Here is a 21313-nt window from a genome sequence, read left to right as displayed (position 1 = left end):
GGGAGACCGACAGCAGTGAAGGAAATAGTGGGGCTGGTCTCCCATGCTCAGAAGCTGTCTTTCTTGGAGTCATTGGGCTGACACTGTCTTGGGCTGGGCAGACTGAGCCCTCGCTGTGCTCACAGCTAGCCTCCTGAAGAAGCCTGGGAATTCCGGAGCTCCACGCACATGATCCTGCAACACGTGCCTGAGAGAAGAGATAGCAAGGGAGCTCTTGACCCTTTCTCCAGTAGATCCCTTGAAAAGAAGCCAAACCCTAAATGATGGTACAGGGGGAGCCAAAAGGGAGGCACTCCTGCCGATGTCATGGCTGGACATTTATTTCCTTTCCGTGTGCTCTGTGTCCCTGCCCCCTCCACACCTGTAGCCTTCTCCATCCTCTTGAGATGCAGACAGAGTCTTCCCGCCTTCGGTGTGAGTCAGCCTTGGACGGCTCGTCTCCGTCTTTTTCTTGCGCACAGTGGATGATGCAGTTCTGCCGTGTTCTTTACCAACGAAGGGGGTGGGGGGAGGAGGGAGAAAGCTGAGGAGCGGGGAGAGGTGGCAGTCTCATCAATAGCTTTGATGTGTGGCTACTGGGGCTGCCCGTGACTGGCAATGGCATCCGGGAGGTCAGAGGAAGTATAGAAAGACATGTCTGACGGATTTGGGGGTCAGACAGGGGGGAGGGGCGGGAGGGAGGGTAGGAGACGGTTTCAGTTTAAACCAAGGTTTTCACAGCCCCTGAAAGTTGACATTTTCTTCCTCTGGGGACAAAAAAAAAAAACCTGTTGGCGGTTGCAGGGGAAGCATCTCTTCCTTGGCTTGCTTAGGTGGGGTTGGACATGACAAGCCCATCCGTGGTGCGTGTGCACGCACATACGCACACAGAGTGCACACAGTCCGGCACATGCACACGTGGCAGTCATAGCTAGCTTACCAAAAAAAGCCCGAGTATATTTAGATCCCTTTGCTCTTTTGATTAAGAAACTGCTTATGCTGGAGATAATAAGAGCCTTGTTCCAAGAAGGTGTCGCACCTGAACATCTCCTCCAGCTGTGTACCCCTCTGATCCTGTTCCTTCCTTTCTATTAAAGAGCTAATTGGTATGTAAATGGCACAGGTGTAAACATGAGGGTTTTTGTGGCTCATAATTTCAGACCCAGTCATCACCTGGGTGAAATAAATATCCTGGGTCTATGTCACCCCTCCTGCCTCCTGTTCCACCCTGGCCTTGGCTTTCTCCCATTTTTTGGCTATAATTAAACTGGTTTTAAATTGAGAGTCTGTGAGTCGTACGTGCCCTGCAGCCAAAACGGGCTGTGCTACCCTTGGGGGTGGAGGATGGCTGAGGTGTGGGTCACCATCTCCAGAGACAGAAGTGAGGCAAAAGGAAGCCCAGATGTTTGCACGGGCTCTGCCCACATTACCCGGAACCATGCTTTTCATTCAGGAGGTTATTTCGTTCCATACCCTCCTCTTATCTCCAGTTATAAGCCGTTTCAGGCAGACATCCTTGGAACACAGCCCAAGACTGAGCTCCAGTCAGTCTTCAGAAGAGCAGAGGAGGTACTGTTCTTTGACCTGATAAATTATTTCCTTGGACCAAGGCTAATTTATGTATCCGATTTACATCGAAATTTACAGATTGATAGGAAACAATACATTTTGTAGAATTTACATACTCAGAAAGATTTGTCGTTTGCCTCATCACAGCCCTGGGACGTTGACGTTGGAAAAGGCAGGTGAGTTAGGAATGCCGTTTCCTAGAGGAAGAAATGAGGCCAAGGGCAGCGGCTGCTTGGCCCAGGGTCACAAAGCCAGGAAGGCGGTGCCTCTGGGCCAGAACGGAGGTCTCTTTCACTGCACTGGTGGTCTCAGTCTTTGCTTCTGAGCAACAGAGCTCAGACACAGAGTGAGAACTGGGGAGTCCTGTCCAGCCCACCAGACAGACACGAGAGGCCCCAACAAGATCAGATGGCTGTGGGTCACTCAGTATCACTAATTGCCAAGGAGAGTCTCCCTGGAAGTGCTCAGGAATGGCTTCATTTGGTCTGAGCTTTCTTCAGCTCTTGGGTCTGGCTGTCTGAACCGGGACTGCCCGTACCCCCTGCCCCCTCTGCCCTTTGCGATTTGTCTCCCAGCTCCTTACTTATTCTTTTACGCACCATGCAATTACTGAGTGCCTGCTCTGTGCTGGGCCCTGCGCTCTGTGTCGGGGAACACAGAGCTGAAGCAAACAGCTCCTGCTTTAGAGGGTTTCCAATCTCTTAGGCAGAACTGAGTGTCAAAAATAAATGTATCAAAGGCTTTTATGTGCTGTAGTCATGAAGGCTTAGAGGAAGAAGATGTTCTTGGCCCTGAGTCCTAAATGGTGTAACTCATCCAGGATGCCTTCTCTAGAGTGCACTTCTGGAAGCAGCAGCCCTGAGTCGACGGAACAATGTAGGCTCGTATGTTGTGTGGGGCTGCGGTGATCCCGAAGCAGCTCACTTGCTGTGGGAGGATGCCCAGGCTGAGGGGGGGACGTGGAGGCTGGAATCCAGCCTCTTTGCTCGTGAGAGCTGTGCACCCAGGTGACCGTCGGTGTCTGCCCAGAGGAAGGGGCATGACTTTCTAAGTCAGACAGGGGCGTCGTCCGGGCCGGTAGTGGCTCTTGCTACCACTTCATCGTTCTGCCACGCTCACGGGTATCTCGTTCGTCACCATCTCAGCAACTACAGGCGGTGTGGCAAAGGATGAGCACAGCCCGGTCCAGAGAAGTTCAGTGACATGCTCAGGATCACAGAGCAAGCGAGTGGCAGACCAAGACCTCTGTGCTGCTTTTGTCTTCCTTCAGTATGATTACTGAAGATTTTCTGCCAACAGTGGAGCCTCCTCCCGTCTCCCCAGTGTGGTCTCAGGCACAAAGTCTCTCTGTAGCGTCAGAAAGAGCACCGAGTATCTCTGGAACTCAGGCGTTGAAAGGAGCCGAGTGTTTTAACACTGCCCGGCCCTCTTGGCCGGCTGCACACCTCACTGCAGCTAATGAATTTGCTAATACAATTTTCTAGATAATTTTATTTCCATAGTCCCACGTTTTAATGTGTTTCCAAAAGCTAGCATTTATTTGCTTAATCTCCCAGTGTAATAGAATCTGCCTTGACTCATCATACATGCGAACAATCAGCTAGGCAGAAACTACAGCAAATTGTTTAATAACTCAAATCTAGTCTCTAGATTTTTAGCTTGCATGCACCACTGGCTTCTCTTGTGTCTCCCCCACTTCTCCCCCCGCCACCTTTTCCTTTTTGCTTTTTAAACATTTTTCCATCTCCTCAGCTGTTGGTCTCCAAACAGAAGGAAGGAGAGAGTGGATATGGGGCCTCTGAGGCCCCTTCTCTTCACCTCTGCACCGAGGCCGGTGTGTCAGTGGCCAAGGAGAGCCCCTGAGCCTCGTGAGATGTCCCAGGAAGGGGAGAGGGACCTTTGCAGGGACATTGCAGCCTTTCCTTCCCACGTGGTGATTATGTAACTTGAAACCTGGCACAGAGCTGACCATCCGGGACTGTAGGTGTACCATGCTTCCCATCTCCAGCCTGGGCCTCAGTTCTCTCCCCCCGCTCTGGTCCTCACGCCCGTACCCGAGTCTCGTCCCCACCCACCTCCAGTGCTGTCAAAAAAGCCATCCGCTCTCTGCCTGCTTCTGATCACTTGCTGCTGCTCTTGGTCCCCACGTGACCCTGGGGGCGTTGTCCTCGCATGCAGGTTGGGTCACGCCAGCACCCCTGTCCTTTCCTGGCATCGCATAGCCTGTAGCATGAAGTGTGATCTGTCCCACCTGGCGATGTGGCCCCGGTGGTCTGACCCTCCACTAACGTCCCCTGCTTGGGTCCGTCCTCAGGGTCTGTCCTGTGTCTGCCTGCTCCGAGATTTTCTTGAGGTGTTTCCTTGCATATCCCGGCCCCTGGACCCCTCCTCCGGCTCCTTGGCTGGTTAATGCTCTTGATTTCTCAAAGCCAAAGTTTTCATGGGGTCACCCTGTCTTGTCCCTGGTGGGTCATCGATCTGCCTGGGAACTAGTCTGGGTCCCTATTTGTGTGCTTGAACTCAGCATCCCCCTGGTCACTTAGCACAGTGCCTACACTTAGTGACGTTCATGGAGTGTGCCGGCCGGACACAAAGAGGGTCCAGGCCATCCTGAGAAGTACGGATGGCCTAGTGGGGGCAGCTTTGAGGAGCCTGCGGAAGACCAAGAGGGCAGAGAGCTGCGGTATCCCCATTCAGTCCTGCTGGGTGTACCAGCCCTTGGAACTCCTCTGGGCTTGGCTTTTTAGGCTTGGGGTATTCTACTGGGACTGTCACGATCCCTCTGACCCAGGCACCTTCCACAGCCGGGGATTTCAGGGGATGCTGAAGGAGCACTGTGGGCCGCTGAAGGGCTTGGCTGGCCCAGGAGGCCTGCCCCAGCTGACCAGTTTAAGGCAGCTGTTTGACATCTGGCTTAATCGGGGCTGGTGCTTGGGGCCCTCGGGATGAATCAGCCAGGGCAGCTGTCTCACTGCACACATTGCAGATGGACTGCCCCCATGGGTGTGTTCACCTGCTAGACAGACACCAGCCGCTCACTGTCGGCTTCTGTCCCACAGACCACCCTCTCAGGCAGGTGGAGCCGAGCACCCCGGCACCTCCTGGGGTTCTTGCTGGCCCTCAGAGGTTGGGAGGCCTCAGAGGGCTGTACCTTGTGACTCCGCTTGCGGTCTCCTCCCAATGGCCACGGTGGTCTCACTGTTGCCAGAGTGGGCCCTGCAGGTCCGGGGGCCGCTGGACCAAGCTGGGTTAGTGCTGGTGTGGTGGCGTCATCACTGTGCCCCTTCCAGGAGAGGCCTGGACAGATTGCACACCCAGAAGAACATAGGGGCCTGGCCCTGTGCTTTCTAAAGTCAGACAGACCTTGGGCATTTTCAAATCCCAGCTCTGCCTCTTCGGACTGTGTGACCTTAGGCAGGTTATTTAACCGCTCTGTTTTTCCATTCGTAAAAAAGAGGGAGGAGGATGCCTGCCTAGTGGGGTTGGTTGCAAGTTTTCAATGAGATGGCGGCACAGGTAAGCAGCGGCACAACACCTGTATTCTTCCTTTCCCTCGTGCGCACTGAGGCCGGGAGCGAAACCGCGCTCCTGCTTTGTGCCCGGCCTTCCCTGGACCTGGATGCAAGCAGCGACTGCTGGCAGGATGGAGCATGGCTCCAGCTGCCCAGGCCTCTGAGTATCTGCAGGGGTGGCTGTGAAGGGAGGGGGAGGGTCTGGCCTTCCCACTAGTTCATCTTAAACCCAGCCACGAATGGGACTGAGGCAGCGAGAGCGGACCCCCGCTTTGCTGTCTCCGTTGGGTGACCCGGGAGGCAGCAAGGTCCTCATGCTGTCCTTCTCTTCACCCCACTACCTATGTGAAGCTCCTTGATTCCACACAGAATAGACAGAGCTCCGCCCTTCCTCCCCCTCTGGGCTGGGTTGACAGATGCTAGGCCTGTCTACCCTTCCCACTTACTTGCATCCTTCACACAGGGCAGGGCGATGCAGGGCTGAGCACAGGTTATATCACCCAGATGCCACCAAGAGGGGAGAGATGAGCTTCCCAGGGGAGCTGACACGCTGAGGGAAACAGGATCCAAAATGGCGGGCAGTGAGCCACCAGTTAGGACTCAGATGGTGGGTGTAGATGCTTCCTCATGGGCTGCTGTACCCAGAATGGCTGTGGCTCCAGAACAGGTTGATCAGAAAGTGGGCTGATAATAGAAAATAGCAGCCTGTTTGTGTAGGGTACCATAATTCACCTGTGCTTCTGATGAGTGCAGGGAATGACCAGACAGAGTGAAATGGAAATCTCATGGCGCTCCTTAGCTTAAAGCCCTTTGACAATTGCCCATTGGTCTTGGGACACAGCCTAAACATCTTCATGTGGTTTTCAAGACCCCACATGACCTGGCCCTGCCTGCTGGTTTGGCCTTCCCCTCCACTGTCTCCCCGTCTCTCCAGCTGTGTTGTTCTTCTCTCTGATCCTCCAATCAACTACGTTTCTTTCCAGAGTGTTCAGGGATGCTCTCTCCCGGGTGCGGGGTGACATCTACAACGGCAGCAGAGACTTTGTCCAGTTTTCCATGGTTATATCCCCAGTGCCAAAAGAGAGTGCCCCTTATAGAAGGTACTAGAATAATATTTGTTGAATGAATGGACTCTTTTTTTTTTTTTTTTTGAATGAATGGACTCTTAAGTGAAAGGAAGAGAGAGCTGGTTAAAAGAATAGGGTCTGTTGGGGTGCCTGGGTGGCTCAGTCAGTTAAGCTCAGCTTCAGCTCAGGTCATGATCTCGCGGTTCGTGGGTTCCAGCCCCGCATTGGGCTCTGTGCTGACAGCTCAGAGCCTGGAGCCTGCTTCAGATTCTGTGTCTACCTATTTCTCTGACCCTCCCCTGCTCACACTCTGTTTCTATCTCTCTCTCAAAAATAAGTAAACATTAAAAAAAAATTAAAAGAAAAGAATAGAGTCTGTGGCTAGCCTCCGGAGAGGATTCAGACCCAGGCAGCCGGCGTTCGAACGGCGTGTCTGCAGCTTCTGAACTCTGGGGGAGCTTTGGACAAGTTGCTCAGTCTGTCTGTGTGCCTCATTTGCCTTATCTGAAAGGTGAGGTGGTAGAGATGGGATTTTAAAGCAGTTATGTTTGAGCAATGGCTTGGGTGCGTATTACCGTCTTCGTTACGTGATTCCTCACAGAGGCCACCCTGACTTCCCAGTACCCTGCCTTTGACACAGCACTACACGCGGCTGCTGACGCACATTTATTGTTGCGACGCATCCGATCCTCTCTTTCTCCTCTCTCTTTAGGTTCCGTGAGGGTGAGCGGTAAGTTGATGTTATCCACCATTGCAGTGGCACACTGGGTGCTCCATCAACGCTGGGTGTGCCTTTGGGTCTGCCCCTGAGCTTGGGGGATTGGAGGCACTGGTCCTGTTCCTGGCTCTTGCTCTCTCGTCTGGACCTGGACGAGTAAAGAATGGCCTTGAGCTCCGCCCCCCTGAGGCTCTCCCCGCTCCTCTTTCCCACAGGCACGGACATGGCTGTCTTCTGTCTGCTGTGCGGGAAGCGTTTCCAGGCTCAGAGCGCGCTCCAGCAGCACATGGAGGTCCACGCGGGCGTCCGCAGCTACACCTGCAGCGAGTGCAACCGCACCTTCCCCAGCCACACCGCCCTCAAACGTCACCTGCGCTCGCACACAGGTAGGCCCGTGCAGGTGGCAGGTGGATGGTCGGGGTCTCTGGGAACCCGTGTCTGGATTTACCTCCAAAAATGTGGAGTGGAGATGTGAGGTCGAGTCGGCCCTCCGCCCTTCTTGGTTCGAGGTGGGCATGCGGGCGCCTCCATGGTGCACGTACGTGTTCGTTGTTCTCCCCATCCCACCTTGGGGGTCTGGGGTTCCCAGTCTCTGTGTGTTCCACACAGCAGGTGGTCGTTAGAGATGCAGGCTCTTGGGTCCCACCTTTGGAAACTTTGACTTAGCGGATGTGGGTGGGATCCGAGACTACGCGTCCTTGATATATATTCTCAAAAGACTCTGAGGCAGGTGGACCCAAAACCTAGTTCGGGAAAAAAAACTACCTGTTTGGTCTCAACCATCTGCCACAGCCTCCACCCCACGACCATTCGCTCCTGAAGTCCCCCTTGGGCTCCTAAGGGAATGTTGCAGGAGTGGTCCTGCTGGCTCTAAAATAACAGAAGCAAATTTTCTATCCTTAGCCCTTAACCTTGCTTAGGGGAGATGATGAGCGTTTATGAACAATGAGCCAGAGGACGGGAGAGGAAGGTGGTTGTGAGTCAGGGGGCTGGGCCCTGTGCCCCACCCTCTAGATGGACCCTGAGGGCCGAGGGGCAGATCGATCCCTTAGCAAGGTAATGGGTGACTTAAATTCATTCCTTTCTCTGTGACAAAATTGGGTCTTTACTGACTGTACATGGAGAAAGGAGTGTCCCTCTCTGAGTCTGCATGTGTCTCTGCTTGTGTGTGCTCTGTCCTGGGTTTGGAGTGGGAGTGGGGGACAGGGTGGGCCCGGGAGACAGAGAGGCACGCTCCGTATCGGGGTGTATAATGGGGCATATGCTCATGTCTGTTGCAGGGGGTAGAAAAAGTTGTGTGCCTCAAGACAGGAAATGGTAGGACCCTCTCTCTCCTCATTCTTGGGTCTTATCACAGCTCTGGGATTAAGTACACAGGCCAGGCCTCTCGTGGGTGGCGGGCTTTGCGGAATGAGGAAGGGGCTTTACTTATCCTGCACCGAGCAGGCCTGTCCTGCCAGTGGTGTGCATCTTCATCAAGGAGCACCCCCCCCCCCAACCCCGCTCATGCTTTTTGATGCCATTCACTTCAGGGGAGCATATTGCCTTCACATCACTTGATTTGCTTAGAACTATTCAGGCTCGCTGGCATAGGACAAGGAGAGGTCCCATAAGGTAGGTTCCCAACAAGAAGGGCTCAGGAGGAGGGAATATCAATGAGGACTTTCTCTAGTGACTGTATAAGCATCCCCTGTGGTATAGGCACCAGCCTGTCCACACCTCCCCCACTGGGTCCCCAAGTTCAACCTTAATGAACAAAGTGGCCAGTTACCTTTCAACCACTTAGAAGCATGCTGCCGGGTCGAACCAGTGTGGGCTTCATGGGACTTGAATGGTCCCAGCCCTGTGAAGTCCACCCAGGATGTGCCCTGCTCTTCCCTTCTGGGAGTGCAGACGTCAGAATATCACCTGCCCCTGTGTCAGTCATGCACAGATCTGTGGGGAGGGGCTATTCCAGACATAGTTTGGGAGAAGCAACTTGCTTGATCTAGGAAATAGAGCACGTGTGCTACCCACGCACACATATACACACCCATCGATTTTCACCCCAGCGAGGCCCTGTGCACACAAGCTGTATGTATACAGGCTGAGCACACCCCCACACACAATGCCTCATTAATATTCCGTTGTTCTTGGCCCCGTTGCTGCTGGGGCCGGGTGTTTAGCATCGGCAGCTGTGTTTTGTAGGTTAGTCCAGCCGCGCTCTTGGCATTGATGGATCCCTGATTCACACGGCTCATCATATAATAAACTCTCAGCTGTGCTAAAGGGAGGGGCCAGAGGAGGCGCTGGATTGGGGCCGGGCTGGTGCCAGGGAAACCACCAGGTGAGGACAGGCCGCTGGTGTCACAGATGCACTGGGCAGGCCAGAGGGGCTCTAATTAGTCTCGTTTGTCCTGCACTTAATGTCAAGCTCATTAAAGAGGGTACAGAGTTAATCAACGTGCCACAAATTGGATTTTGAGTTCTGCAGCCAGTTTTGTGTACATTTTGGCCACAATGACACCATTAAGTCTCAGGGTGAGGGTTTTAGGCCAGGTGCTTGCCATGCTTCAAAGTGCATGTGTGTGTGTGTGTGTGTCTTTTTTTTTTTTTTTTTTTTTTCCCTCCGAGTTCCACTTTACTCCTTTCCCGGGGCTGACTCTGGAGATTTCCTATTCAAACTCATTTAACATGTGATCCACTTCATAATTAAATTCATAAAAATCTGATCAAACAAACCTCTCTGCCTTAACCCTTTGTTTTTTGAACTCTCAGGGCCCCCCTCTGGAGGGGAAGGGCACAGACGGTGGCTCTCCGCCCCCCGCCTCCCCCGGCCGGGTGGCTGCCGATGTACGTTTTAATTACCGGGCTCTCGCTGAAGTCTCACGTGGCCCTTGCTTTATTTATTTATTTATATCTTAATGAGGATACTGAATCCTTGATTAAAGTCGTTATCGTTGCCAATTCGGCAAGGAGGGGAAGTCGGATGTCAGACGGCGGGGGGTGGCTGTGTGTGCAGGCGTCTGCACGGGGAGAGGGGCACGCAGGCACAGGCCCGCACAGACTGACCCTCAGCTGGACAGACATGCAGCTAATTAGGACCAGCGTGTGCACGGACCTCTGTTCCCTTTGGGCTGGCGGTCAGGGACCAGGTGGTCTGCACAAGCCTGGCAGCCAGAGGGCAGGCAGGTGCCGAGAACCCCAGGATTCAGTCCGGCCCCGGATCTGCACGTACCTCTGAGCCAGGGCTGGGCCCCGTAGGTCGGGAGGAATTCGTGTCGAGGGACGGCTCTGCTCTTGCGCCTTCTCCTGTCCGACGCCTCGTGGGAGCGCTCCCACCCTACCCCTCCGTGACTTCTTGTAGGGAGAGAGCCTGCAGTGAGCAGACCCCAGCATCCACTCCCCACAGAGCCCTAAAAACCCTTCAGAACCATCAGAAGAGATGAGAATTTATGTGGGCACAGGGGCCTGCGTTGGAGAGGGGGGAGGTTGGGTTGGCGGCCTGAGGAGGAGAGAGACAAGAGAGTAAAATATCATTTTAAAGAGGAAGTGAAGGCACAGGCATGCGAGTCTATAACGAGGAGGACAATTTATGCCCAGGCACGAGTGCGGTTTGACATGGGGATAATGAAAAAACGTAGGTCATTGTGGATGACTTAAACCTTCAGCAGCTGAAGAAAATGTATGAAATGCAGAGGACATTACACGGTTGGCAGGCTCGCGCATCTGCAGAGGGACAAGTGAAATACAGTGGGCCATTCTTTACCATAAACTGTGGTTGTTGGAGATGCAGCCCAGAGAAATTGTAATTACAGTGACAAGACGAATCAGCGATATTTAAATATTCATGAACAAAGTCTGGGGTGATCAATCTATCTTTATTGTCTGTGCCTTCACTCCTGTAATAAATAAGTAGCTGAAGTCCTCACCTTTCAGCCCCCGAAGCCCCAGCGTTGGGTGGTTCAAAGACAGAGATGGTGCATCCCCACACCCCGGCTTCTCACCCTCCAGAGGACTGAAGAGCGGGAAGCGCAGGAAGGGAGGCTGATTGGGCACTGATTCCAGGCCATGGGCGACAGCTCTCCCCGCTGGGTGGAGGGAGCCGGTAACAACTTCATCTACCCCCCAGTTCCTGAGCGCCTGCTCTGGGCGTCCCGGTGCTCCGTACCGAGGCAACGGGGATGCATGAGACCCCCTTCTTACCCTGGAGGGGCTTCCACTCTAGAGGCACCGAGGGCATGACAGGAGACACACGGTACAGCATGTCACTTAGCGGTCTGATGAGTATCGCGTGTCCACACTCTTGGAACCAGACCTGAATCCCGACTCAGCTGCTTACAAGCTGTTTGACCTTACACACCATCTATCTCTCAGCCTCTCGTTCTTCTCCTCTGTACAGTGAGAATCCTGTGTTTCTTGCTAAAATAACAAAATGCTAGACATTTCTTCTCTTTGGGGACAGAAGAAAGAGAGTGACTCAATTTGTCTGGAGGGCGGGGGGTGGCTACAGGGAGTCTTCCACACCATGGTGATGTGTGAGCCGGGCTTTGAAGGATGACTAGGAGTTTGCTGGGCAGAAAAGAAGAAATCAAGCAGAGAGCATAGCTGCTGAAACTAAGGAGGAGGAAGAGAGCAGAAAGCATTTGGGCGGGGTGGGGGTGGGCAGTGTGATCTAGTTGTTTCTCAGATTGGAGGGTTGTTTTTGAGGAGGGGGGAGTCAGTCAGGCTAACATGGCTTTTGCCCCTGACCTACAGAAAAGGAAGAGAAGGGAGCCTGAGGAGCTGGGGGACAAGGTTTCAAAGCCCACAGGTCTGCTTTCCCTTTGTGGGGGCCTGCTTTCTGGGGATTGCTGTTCATCCCTGAACCAAATGCGCTCTCTCTTCCTGAGACTGGCCCTTGACCCATGGGCAACCGAGGGGCCACAGTAAAGTACGGACCTGTGTGAACACACTATTCACATTGGGAGCTGGGGGGGGGGGAGGGGCGGGTCTTTCCATGGTCTTTGGAGAATGGTGGTGAATGCAGGCAGTCTCCTCTTCCTGGCGTACTGAATGTGGCTTGTGGTTTCCTAAAGAGGGAGCGGGGAGAGGCAAGGCCTTGATCCAGCCCTTTGTCCCCACAGGCGACCATCCCTATGAGTGTGAGTTCTGTGGCAGCTGCTTCCGGGACGAGAGCACGCTCAAGAGCCACAAACGCATCCACACGGGTGAGAAACCCTATGAGTGCAATGGCTGTGGGAAGAAGTTCAGCCTCAAGCACCAGCTGGAGACGCACTATAGGGTGCATACAGGTACTGAAGACCGGTGAGGGCACCTGAGCTGGGGCAGGGACCTGGGTGAGGGGTAAGGGGCAGGTGGCTCTCCAGGGCAGCCCGGGCGAGGATGGTCCAAGACTTACCCCAAGACTGGAACGTGACTCTGGTGAAGGTTAGCACGATGGCCCAGGTGCCACCGCCCGGGGTCAAGGCCGAGGCAGACATTGCTAATTGATCATGGCACGCTTTCCAGGGGCCCAGACTGGCCTTCCAGGCAGCCATGCCAACGGCTTGCAGTTTGTGCGTCCTGATTTGGGGTCAAGTTGGCCTGCTTACTGAAAAGTAGAGGCTGGGATGGTTTCTTGTTACTGGGGGTTAGAGTAAGAACTGGGGGGTGGGCACTGAGTCTGGTCTCCAGGCACTCAGCTCTGGAGAGCTGAGACACTGTTGGGTTGAGTTCTTCTCAGAGATCAGAGGGGCAGGTATATTTACTAACCCCTCTTCATGTATAACGTTGTAGCATTTCACAGGGCTTTCACATTCCTTTTTATGCAAGAGAAATGTGATCAGAGGGTGGGGTCTGAGGACAGAACGAGTAGACATGGCCATGGTGTCCAGAATTGCCAGATTCGGGGGCAGTGGAAGGCTGGAGCTGGCCTGCAGTGGCCCGTGAAAGCCCATCTTGCCCATCTCTTCCCAAGTGCAGTGACATCACCTCAGTCGCTTAAAAGCAGCCGGGGTCAGAGTAGTCCCAACATGGCCATGGGCAACTGCTACAGAATCGGGCCTTTTTGGAGAGCCAGTTGTTAACTGCTTCCCAGCAGCACATTGCAGGTTGGGGGGATGGTGGGTATTCAGAAGGACCTCCCATGAGGATACGAGGCGTAGTGGAAGCTAGTGGAATCTGGTAAACTTGAAGCCTCCTCTGATCAGGGGAAGCAGCCATCCTGACCAGAAGACGGTGGGGAGAGGTGACTGAGGGGTGACTGAGGACAGGTTGTGCTGGCCGAGGGGAGAGTATGCTTCCATAGGAGGTGGGGGGATAAAGGAGGCAACAAGAAGAGGATGTGTGGTGTCATAGCTGTGTGTTCTTGCCTCCAGCCTGGGCCATAAGGAAAGCCTCGGGTGGGGTGCTTGCTGCTGACAGCTAGAGTCCCTCCCGGTATTTTCCAGAGCCCTGGGGCTTCCTTAGCCCCCTGCTGGGGATGTGACCTGGTGAGCCGATCATTAAATGCATTGGTGGTGACTATTGTAAATAGCAGGTCGATAGTTAGATCACTTTGGCTGTTCATTACTTCATTATTTGCTGGGGCCTCTGCACAGAGGAGTATTGATAGCGAGATGGCTGGCCAGTTAATTACTGTATCGAAACAAGGTTCCCTCACACCCTCTGCTCAGCTCCAGGGGACTCTAACTGGGAGGAGGCTGGGCAGCAGCTAGGGTGTGGCAGGGCACTCCCAGGCTCTCTGTCCCTCACTGCTCTCTAGCCCCCCTGGGAAGGCAGGGTCCAGCCTTAGAGGAGTAGGCATCCCAAATGGAACACATTTGAAGGAAAGGATTCCCTCATTTTCATCCCCCTCCTCCCTACCAGCTGTAGCCTCAAAACGACTGTATCCCCGTGTTCCCCTAGAAGGAATATCCCGAAGGACTTTCAGGGCCTCACTGTCCCTTCTCTAGACCCCCATATCCTTTCTTCAGAAGGTAAGATTCTGGGCCTTTGGGAGGGTTAAATAGAATGAGGCAGGGCTAAGGGTGTGCTTGGCAACAGGGCAGCCCCTTGGTACGTGTGGCTGCTGAAATGAGGAACCATGGAGTCCCTCTGAGCCACTGAGCATGTAGTTCCAGAGGCACTAGCCACGCTTCAGGTGCTCAGTAGCTCTCTGTGGCCAATGGCTACCATATTGGATGGTGTATCCACACTTCAGGTGCTTAGTAGTTCCATGTGGCCAGGGGCGACCATACTGGATGGTGCCTCCGTGCTTCAGGTGCTCAATAGCTCTTTGTGGCCAGTGGCTACCGTATTGGATGGTGCATCTGTCGTCGCAGAAAGTTCTAGTGGGAGGTGCTAAACTAGAGGGGCCCAAGTCTCCAGCGAGCGAGGGCCCAGAGCAGCCCTGGCGAGACCCTCACGGCTCTCTCCCTGTGTCCTGGCTCTCTCCTGCCCTCCCCCCACAGGTGAGAAGCCCTTTGAGTGTAAGCTGTGCCACCAGCGCTCCCGGGACTACTCGGCCATGATTAAGCACCTGCGCACGCACAACGGCGCCTCCCCCTACCAGTGCACCATCTGCACGGAATACTGCCCCAGCCTCTCCTCTATGCAGAAGCACATGAAGGGCCACAAGCCCGAGGAGATCCCGCCCGACTGGAGGATAGAGAAGACTTACCTCTACCTGTGCTACGTGTGAGGCAAGACGGCGGCAGTGGCGGGGGAGCGGGCAGCCGGGAGAGAAGAGTTAGGGCAGGATGAAGTTGAGGAAGGACTGTGGAAAAAAAAGAAAGAAAAAGACAAAAAAAAGGAAATAGAAAAAAAGAAAAAAAAAGAGAGAGAGAAGAAAAAGGAAACCTGATAGCTGTCTGGCCTGGGACTCTCTCTGGGGCTCCAAGTGACCTGGATGCCCCGCCACCACCCCTCCCCGGCGGCCTCTGTCCCTCCTCCCTGGCTGGAGGTTGGCTTCATTTTCTTGGGTTGGGGTGAGCATGGTTTGTTTAGCTCACTTGGTGGTATATTTTTCTCTTCCCTCCACCCAGACCCTCCTTTTGCATCCAGAAGTGGAGGCTAGGGAGGGGGTGAGGGGTGCTGTGGTCAGAGCCAAACAATCTTTGCCTGTCACCCTCAGAGGGAGGGGGCCCGCAGGTGGTGGGGCTGGGTTGGGTCACAGTCACTAGTCGAAGGTCACATGGCAGCTCTGGGGGCAGAGTGGAGTGGGAGGGGCTCTCCTTCCCTCCCACCACTCATTTCATTTGTAGCCCCCCACCCCCCAGCTCTGCCGCTCGGGGTGTCCCCTCAAGGTGTTCGGAAGCCTCATGGCTCTTGCCCCTCCCCCAGCTCCTTGCTCCCTGCCTCCAAGAGGCCCCTCCCAAGTGCAGGGGTACCCAGCCCCTCATGCATCAGGCAGCGCCTTCCCTCCTGGCTTAGCTCCCTAGCTGGGAAGCTGCATTGGACTCCACAGCCCCCTCACCCCACCCTCCGCTTTCTGAGAACACAAAATAAACAGAGTACCCCACCCTAGTCAAGCCCTGTCATGAGCGAAGTTCCTGCTGAGCTGCTTTCGCTTCCAAAATGGGAAAACATAACTAACCCTATACCGTCCCACCAAGCAAACCAACACCAATCCCTACCACCCCTATTTCAGGCCCTAGGAGAAGGCGTCCGTGAAAGGGCTCATTGTCCGAGGGAAGGATGTGCCCAGATGTGTCCTACACCTGGAGAAGGGGACGCCCTGCCCGGGGATTGGGCTAGCTGGTTGGGGGTGGGGACCCCAGCCCTGGTCCAGAGAGCAGCACAGAGTTCCTGGCTCTCAGGGCAACCCCCCCCCCCCCCAAGTTCCCAGGGAGGAGGAAGGAGAGGAGGAAGAGGAGTAGAAAGCGCTTTGGCCCTTATGTAAATGTTTTGCTTCTTTTCTGTGTCCCCTGTTCCCCTGTTAGCACATTGTACTTGAATTACCTCAGTTTTTTGTGACCTCATGAGCTTTTTTAACCCCTGTATCTCTTTTTTGGTTGGGGGTTGGAGGAAATGGGGAGGACGTTCTTTTCTGTTTCTTGTATAAATTAATAGTTGGTTTAGTAGACTTCAGCTGGCCACGGCCCCTTGCCATCCCAGCTGGACAGAGCTGGACGGAAGGAGTGGAGTACTCAGGATCAGGACGTGAGAGCCGGGGTCAGCAGAAGGTGGGCGAAAGGGAGGGTGTGTCAGGGGCACTCTGGAGTCACCGTTGGCTCTGCCCAGGGCCTCCCAGAGGCCTCTGTACCCAGCAAGGGTTCAGCCTAAAACACTCTGGAGAAGATCCTACCTTTCTTAGAATTTGCTGGGTCCTTTGGGCCTGGGGTCCTGTATTATTCAGATCCCTGCAATCGTGTGGCCCCGCCTCTGTGTGCGTTATCATTGCCAAAATGGGTCTAATTTGCAGGGCTGGCGTGGGGATGAGCCGGCCTCTGTTTTGTTGCGTTAGGGTGGGGGTGTTGTTTTTCTAAAAGCTACCTCTTACGTTCCTCCAGTTCTTCTTTTGTTCCCTTGCTGCCTCCCTTTCTGCTGCTCTGTTTCCCTCCTTCCCCCCAACCTCCCCACCCTGAATTTTGGAAAGCACGTTTGCAATATTTGGTTCGCTTTGGGATGGGCCCTCCGTTTCATCTCATGCTTTATTTGTAAGAGTTGTGTTTGTTTGTTTGTCTTCTTTTTTTTCTTTCCTTTCTCTCTCTGAGAAAGTTGTGGCTGCGTTTTTATCTTAGGGTTTTAAAAGTGGTTTTGGGGAAGTGGTTTTGGGGAGAAGGGTTGTGAGGGCTCTAGGGAAGTCGGAGGGATGGGTGCTGCTGTGACCACCCCCCTGTCCCTCGGCCCCGTCCCTCCTGCCCTCCCCTGCAATCCTGCCCACCAAATTTGAAGGCCTTAAAAATTGTGTGTGGGGGGATCGGAACTTGGGGGGACCGTGTCACTAGACTGTCGGTCGGGGATGGTCAGGTAGGGAGGATGCTCTTTTGCAGTTGTAATAATGACTTAGTGCTTTGGAAAGGACAAAAAAAGTTGAACTATGTGACTAGAGCAGTTGTCGTGTTGATAATGTGAAAAGAGGCAAATCATCTGGGGGAGGGGCGGTCTGTAAGAAATGTTTATGCACTATGCTTCCTCCCCCAGCCTGGGAAGAAGGGGGTCTGTAAACCCCCGAAAACAATATTTTACCAGCAAGATCTCTTGCAACTTCGGTGGGGAAGGAAAAAAAAAAAAAAAGAAACTATTCCATAGACGTAGCTGACACCTCTCACTCGCCCCCACCCTTCCCACGCAGCCTGGGTCTCCTGCCCTGTTCATAAAAGCTGAGAGGGTTGAGCTAATATTTACAAATTGTAATATTTTTGTAATGTTTGTTAGTTCCTTCGTCAGTTCTACAGGACCTTGCCCTTTTTTCCTTTTGTAATGTGAATAGGAAAGAAAAAAGACAAAAAAAAAAAAAAATCCACCACCGCCACCACCAAAATACCCCTCTGTGTGTGTGTGCGCGCGCGTGTGCTTTTTGTGTGTGGTTGTGTGTTCAGTCACGCAGTATTGTTGTAATCTGGTGTTGCAGCATCGGATGGTACTAAGTGAGCACCTGTCTGCCCCCCACCGTCCCTGAGGGACCCTAGCAGGGAAATGAGGACAGAGGGTCAGGATGGGTGGTTTCTGAAGGATACTGAATGGGAGACGCCTGTGTTGGCTTTGCTCTCCCCTCCTCCCCGACGAAGCCTCGACACCTGGATAGAGTCCAACATGCCTCTTTGCTAGGTTCCTACTCACAAAGATGAAGTAATTCTGACCTTGCCAAGGCCTTCTTTGCCAGGCCTAAGGGCCAAGGCAAAGGGCAAAAATTATCTGGAGTCTTCAGTTGTGTCTGAATAAAGGGGGCTGGGGAGACTAGGAGGGCAGAGGGTGCTGTCTCCCCAGGTGAGAGCTGAGTGTTACTTCCCTCTCCATTCTGCCATCTGGCCCCTTGGCCACCTGCTGCCTTTAGCTGTGTTACCGCTGACGACCCTCCCTGCTACTGCCTTACCCAGCATTAGCGAAACTTCTCCAGCCGGGAAAGTCCGAGCTGCTTAATGGTCCCTTTCTAGTGTTCAGCTCCTACAGGCGTGTCCCTTAATGCTTTTGGTGACATTTACCCATCATGTGCTCTTTCCCTATTCACTCCTTCACTCATTCAAAGCATTAAAATCCTATGTGTATATAGGATAGACAAATATATAGATATATATATATATAGCAAGAGAGAGATATAAAATAGTAAATATCATTGCTGCTTTGGGCTGCTTTGGAGGAGGCCACGGATATGGGGAAGGTAGATCTGGGGTGCAGGGGTGGGTAGGGAGGCTGGGGGCCCCAGTGATTCAGTACAATCCAGGGATGCAATGCGGGCTTGTTTAGTCTTTGTGCCTGAACGTTTCTCCATGTGTAGAAAAAAAACACAATATTTGCTGCAATTTTTCACAAGTGTATGGTACCCTTCTGGATGCTGTTGGTACGGCCGGCTGCAGGGGTGAGCAGTGGTGGGGCAGCCTTTGGACTGTCCAGTGAGGGTGACGGGCAGGACGAGATTTGTGGAGAGTCCCCTGCAAGTCCAGTAAGAGTGAAAGCTGGGGCACCACGTGTTAGAGGAGCAGAGAAAGATCAGACTCTGTTCATTTTTCCTGGGCCTCTGTCCTATCTTTTTCCTCTTCCATCTGGTTTCCTCCTTCCTGGATCTTCATGGCAGCACTTCCTTGGACGTTTCAGTAGGAGGGAAGAAAGCCAGACTGACCCTGCTCCGTGGCGCTCATGGGTGGAGGAGAAGGCAGAGCCAGCCGGGAGAGGGTGCAAGAGAGACCAGGGAGGTTGGGTCAGGGGAAGAGGGTGGGGAGAGAGGGGTGCAGGCCTCGCAGGCCTGTCGGCTGCCGGCCCTGCCTTCCTGGGTCCTTGATGGCCCACTTTACAGACAGGGTACCAGCCTCCTGGTGTGTGTCATAGAATTTGTTCACGTAGTGTTATGCATGATCTTTGTGAGGTTACAAAGCCGTGGTGGTGCACCATGACATCCAACCCATATATATAAAGATAAATATATATATATATGTATGTAAATTATAGCACTGGGGGCCCCCGCTGCCCTGCTGGACCAAGCAAAACTAAGCCTTTTGGTTTGGGTATTACGTTTCGTTTTGTTACTTGTTTGTTTCTGTGGCTTGTCTTCTGTGGTGACAGCACAAGAATTCGTGTTTTTAATTAATTGACGTTCTAGTTCATGTCTACCTCAGCACCTCCTCTTAGCCTAATTTTAGGAGGCTGCCCAACTTTGTTTCTTCAATTTTACCGGTTACTTTTTTTTTTTTTTTTGTACAAATCTCTCTCTCCCCGCCCTCCCTCCCCCTTCCCCCCCTCCCCCCTTGCCCCTGCCCAGCCCCAGCCCTGCTTGCCAGTCCCTCTGTGGTCTAGTCCCCATGTCACCCAATGTCAGTGCGGTCCTGGTCGCAGCTTTCCGCATCTGCCTTCGTTCCGTGTAGATTGATGCGTTTCTTTGTAATTTCAGTGTTTCTGACAAGATTTAAAAAGGAAAAAAAAAAAAAAAAAGAAAAAAATGAATTTACTGCTGCAGGTTTTTTTTCTCTCTCCATGTGTCACTAAGTGAAGTTTGTGCCTTCTATAGCAAAGAGAATATTTTTTACATCCTACTAACAGTAGATTTTTTTGTAGTGAACATTTTTTGTATTTTTATTTATAAGTCTCATAAGAAAAATAGCAATGTTCAGTTGTATACCTTGAATCTGCAGTTAGAAGAGAATAAAGTTAATTCAGTTGTCTCTGGCTTGAAGTGTCCCCTTTTTTTAAAAAAAAAAAAAAAAGAAAAAAGCTGCTTTGTTTTTTTTGACGTTTCTGGGGTGGGTAACACTGGAGGAACTGAGATTTCTGGCTGGGGATGGGGGAAGAGAAAGTTCTGGTGTAGTTCTGCGGCCTTTTATGCCATATTTTCCAAGGCACATGCCCACTTTGCAATGTATGTTTCTAATACTTTTTCTTTTAAAGATAGCATTAAATACACTATCGTTTGATCCTGGGAACAATGTATGGAGTCAACACCATAGACGTTCACGCAGTAGCTCAGATCAGTTACTGCTGTGAGCTCTGGGAATTCAGTGGGGGACAGGACGGAACCCCTGTCCTCGAGGAGCAGACATCCCAGTGAGCCCCAGAGCCGGAACCCTCTTGCTTGTGTTAACCGGCTCGGTATCACGCAGCTGCTGAGGAGCCAAGCTGGAACCCGCGTCCGGATCTCCTGATGCCGAATCAAGGTTTGCTTTTTCCCAGGACTCCACAGGCAGGGCCCCCTCCTGTCTGGTCTTCGTTAGAGACGTTGTCAACTTCTTCCTGTCATTTCTCAAGAAGCTTCCACGCAGTTTAAGTTTCCTGGGTGTGTGGCAGCCATGCGGCATGGAGAAAGGAGATGGGAACAGGAGGGGCAGGTGGGAGCTGGGGTGCGGACCCAACATCCCCACTAACAGAATAAGGCATTCGCACAAAACTCCGATGGGGACAGGTGCCTCTTGGGTCCTCTCCCTATCCTCGGGCCCAGGTTTCTCCTCCGGGTTTTTCTTCCTTCCTCTGCCTGGGGACGGCAGCATTGCCCCGGTTGTCCAGAGTGGTTAGACCAGCCTCACCAAATCCTAGGTGCCCGGGTTCAGCACCTCTGCTGGAGGCAGTCCTACCTGTCTGGCTCCATCCAAAATAATCTGTTCCTACTGGGGGGACACAGAGTCCCCACATGGGGTATGAAACTAGGGCCAAGCCTCGGGGGCCACCTGACCCCCTCCGCACACTGCACCCTGCCCGGAAGGCTTGGCTCTTTGCCCCACCTGCCTGCTCTGGGCCTGGACCGGGAGGGGTGCCTTTCAACTCTGCGAGGCCCAAGGGCTGCGTTACCCGGTTGCCAGCAGAGAACCACCTGGAAGCACACTTACCTGGGACGACCTGATGACCCCGGAGGAGGAAGGGACCCCGCAGGGCAAGCTGTGCCCCTTTACCACTTGGCTCTCTGCTTCTCTCCTTGTTTCTCTGCTCTGCCCTTCCGTCATTCTCTCCCATCGTCTCTCTATATTCCTCTAACCTTGTCTTCTCGCATTATTTATTTTTTTTTTTTTGAGGTTTCTCCTGGCTTTTTGTCTCTCTGTCCCAAATTCTTTTTCCTCTCCCCACATTGCTCATCTTGGAAAACAGCCCTTGGCCAAAAATATATTTGGTTTGATTTTGAGCGTTTGTGGGCTGCCCCCCCCCCCCCCCGGCCCCGTTCCTCCGCGTGCATCCCTTTCTTCTCTGGGTCCCCTCTCTGAGGTCCCCCAGGCCTCCCGCCCCTCCCCCACGTCCCTCCCCCTCGGGCCTCAGCTTTCTCTTGACAGATGGGAGGGCAGCGAGCACTCCCTCTTTAAAACAACATTTAATGCCGTTTTCTGTTCTTGGACATCAAAGCTGGGGCTTAGGCGCTGCGCTGGGGTCGCTGTGGTGTGGGCTCTGGGGGA

General features: G+C 53.3%; 1 protein-coding gene across 4 annotated transcripts in view; it reads left to right on the top strand.

Annotated features, from left to right (window-relative positions):
- Positions 1 to 19608, top strand: part of ZBTB16 (zinc finger and BTB domain containing 16) — a 193444-nt gene extending 173836 nt beyond the window's left edge. For all 4 annotated transcript variants that reach the window (XM_053900474.1, XM_019469098.2, XM_053900472.1 and 1 more), the window contains 3 exons: positions 7061 to 7231; positions 11951 to 12118; positions 14258 to 19608. In XM_053900474.1, the coding sequence (XP_053756449.1) occupies positions 7061 to 7231; positions 11951 to 12118; positions 14258 to 14487 (569 nt within the window). In that variant the 3' untranslated portion in view covers positions 14488 to 19608. The remainder of the gene's footprint in view (positions 1 to 7060; positions 7232 to 11950; positions 12119 to 14257) is intronic.
- The last annotated feature ends 1705 nt before the right edge of the window (positions 19609 to 21313 follow it).

This window comes from Panthera pardus, unplaced genomic scaffold, assembly GCF_024362965.1.
Source record: "Panthera pardus isolate Hobbes unplaced genomic scaffold, ASM2436296v1 HiC_scaffold_12, whole genome shotgun sequence".
In the NCBI taxonomy this organism is placed as follows: domain Eukaryota; kingdom Metazoa; phylum Chordata; class Mammalia; order Carnivora; family Felidae; genus Panthera; species Panthera pardus.
The sequence above is the reverse complement of the archived record's forward strand: the minus strand, read 5'-3'. Positions and strand labels throughout refer to the sequence as shown.